Consider the following 1,518-nt stretch of genomic DNA (forward strand, 5'->3'; position numbering starts at 1 on the left):
CAGTTTATCCTAAACAACACAAACACAGATGTTCTGCTTCCTCCAGCCTCAGACCTGCTGCTGCCAGACTCCCTTTAAAAAACCTCTGTTTTTCTTTAGCGGGGTCTGACGGTCTGTCCGCTCAGGACCGTCCCTCCACCGGGCCCAGCAGGACGGCCTGGGCCTCCAGCAGAGTGGTGTCGGTTTTGGCCCCCAGGAAGCGGGCTGTGAGCTCCAGGTCCTGTAGCCGCAGACGGACTCTGCTTCCCCGCTGCAGCTTCTCCCCTCCGTCCTTGGGCCGCCGGCACACACAGTGGAACTTCCCGCCGAAGTCGATGTACAGGTCGTCCTTGACCACGTGGAAGATCCTCCCGACCACCACTTTGTCCCGGGACGGTCCCATCTGGATATACGGGGACCGGCGGAGGAGCGAGGCGAAACTTTCGTCCCTGCTGGAGGAGGAGCCCCCCGGGCCGCCCTTGTCGCTCGCCGCCTCCCGCCGGAGCTCCGACTGCAGGTCGAAGGCAGCAGCGAAGCCGGATCTGGGTCTGTCCGAGGGGGGCTGGTCACCGCCAGAGGCACCGCTGGAGTCTGAGCTGAAGGAGCTTCTGATGAACCTACAGGAGGTGAACCAGAGTCCATACCTGGTCCGGGACACGACCGTCCACAAGGCCGCCATGTTGTCCCTCAGTCACTCGAGCAGGAAGGCCTTTCAACTTCCGGTAGAGGAAAACGGTCAGCGCGCCACCTGGCGGCTCAGCTGGACACACTGCCGCGTAGCTGTTGTTAAGTCCAATAAACCTAAAGGAACAACAGCGTAAAGTCACGTGACTCGTTTCAGGTGACTTTCACCATCCACACTCAGCTCCCCTCGTGCCAATAATGTAGTTGCCAACAACCGCTAAGTGGGAGCTGCTGAATAATAATTTCTGTTGGTCTATGATAAGAGGTGGTGACGTCACCTCCCAGCGGAAGGTGGAATAAGAGATGCGCATGCGCACTGCCTTCCCATACCTTGAGAATCTAAAATGGAGGTGTGTGTGAACGCTCCGAGGCTGAGGTATAACTTGGTGTTTCCGGACGGTTCTGTGGTCAGAGATGTTCTGACCCGGTTCATTCAGCTACAGGTGAGAGACACACAAGAGCGAGGCGGGAAAACTGAAAGAATCCGCGAGGCAACGTTCGAATCCGGTGTGAGTGTCGCTGTTAGCCGCCGTGCTAACGTTAGCTAACAAACAACGACTGAACGGTTTAAACTTGTTCGATAAACTCGCCACGTCTGGTCAACAACAGGAAATATAGCGTCAGCTTTCTGACGGAGTTTAAGATGGTCTTCTTATTGACTCTTTTCAGAAGTGGAAACTTTACTAAAGCACTTTTACTCTCACGATACTTTTTACTTCTACTGCACTTTCAGAGGGAAATACTGTAGTGAGGGTAACACTTAGTTAGCAAAATACTGTAGTTAGCATAATACCGTAATTAACATAATACTGTATTAAGTGACAGCTCCCGTTCAATGCAGACTTTACAGCAGAC

At 54.0% G+C, this 1,518-nt stretch overlaps 1 protein-coding gene across 1 annotated transcript; it reads right to left on the minus strand.

Annotated features, from left to right (window-relative positions):
* Positions 1 to 104: 104 nt before the first annotated feature.
* Positions 105 to 746, minus strand: LOC111655220 (small ribosomal subunit protein bS1m-like). The gene has a single exon (XM_023406545.2). It carries the CDS (start codon positions 656 to 658, stop codon positions 122 to 124), a length of 537 nt encoding a protein of 178 aa, XP_023262313.1. The 5' UTR covers positions 659 to 746; the 3' UTR covers positions 105 to 121.
* Between the last annotated feature and the right edge of the window lie 772 nt (positions 747 to 1,518).

This window comes from Seriola lalandi, unplaced genomic scaffold (genome assembly GCF_002814215.2).
Source record: "Seriola lalandi dorsalis isolate HSWRI2012SDOR001 ecotype SW California unplaced genomic scaffold, Sedor1 jcf7180001975187, whole genome shotgun sequence".
In the NCBI taxonomy this organism is placed as follows: domain Eukaryota; kingdom Metazoa; phylum Chordata; class Actinopteri; order Carangiformes; family Carangidae; genus Seriola; species Seriola lalandi.

What these genes read in the sequence shown, in the direction of transcription:
- LOC111655220 (XM_023406545.2), bottom strand. Translation starts at nt 658, where the DNA reads ATGGCGGCCTTGTGGACGGTCGTGTCCCGGACCAGGTATGGACTCTGG.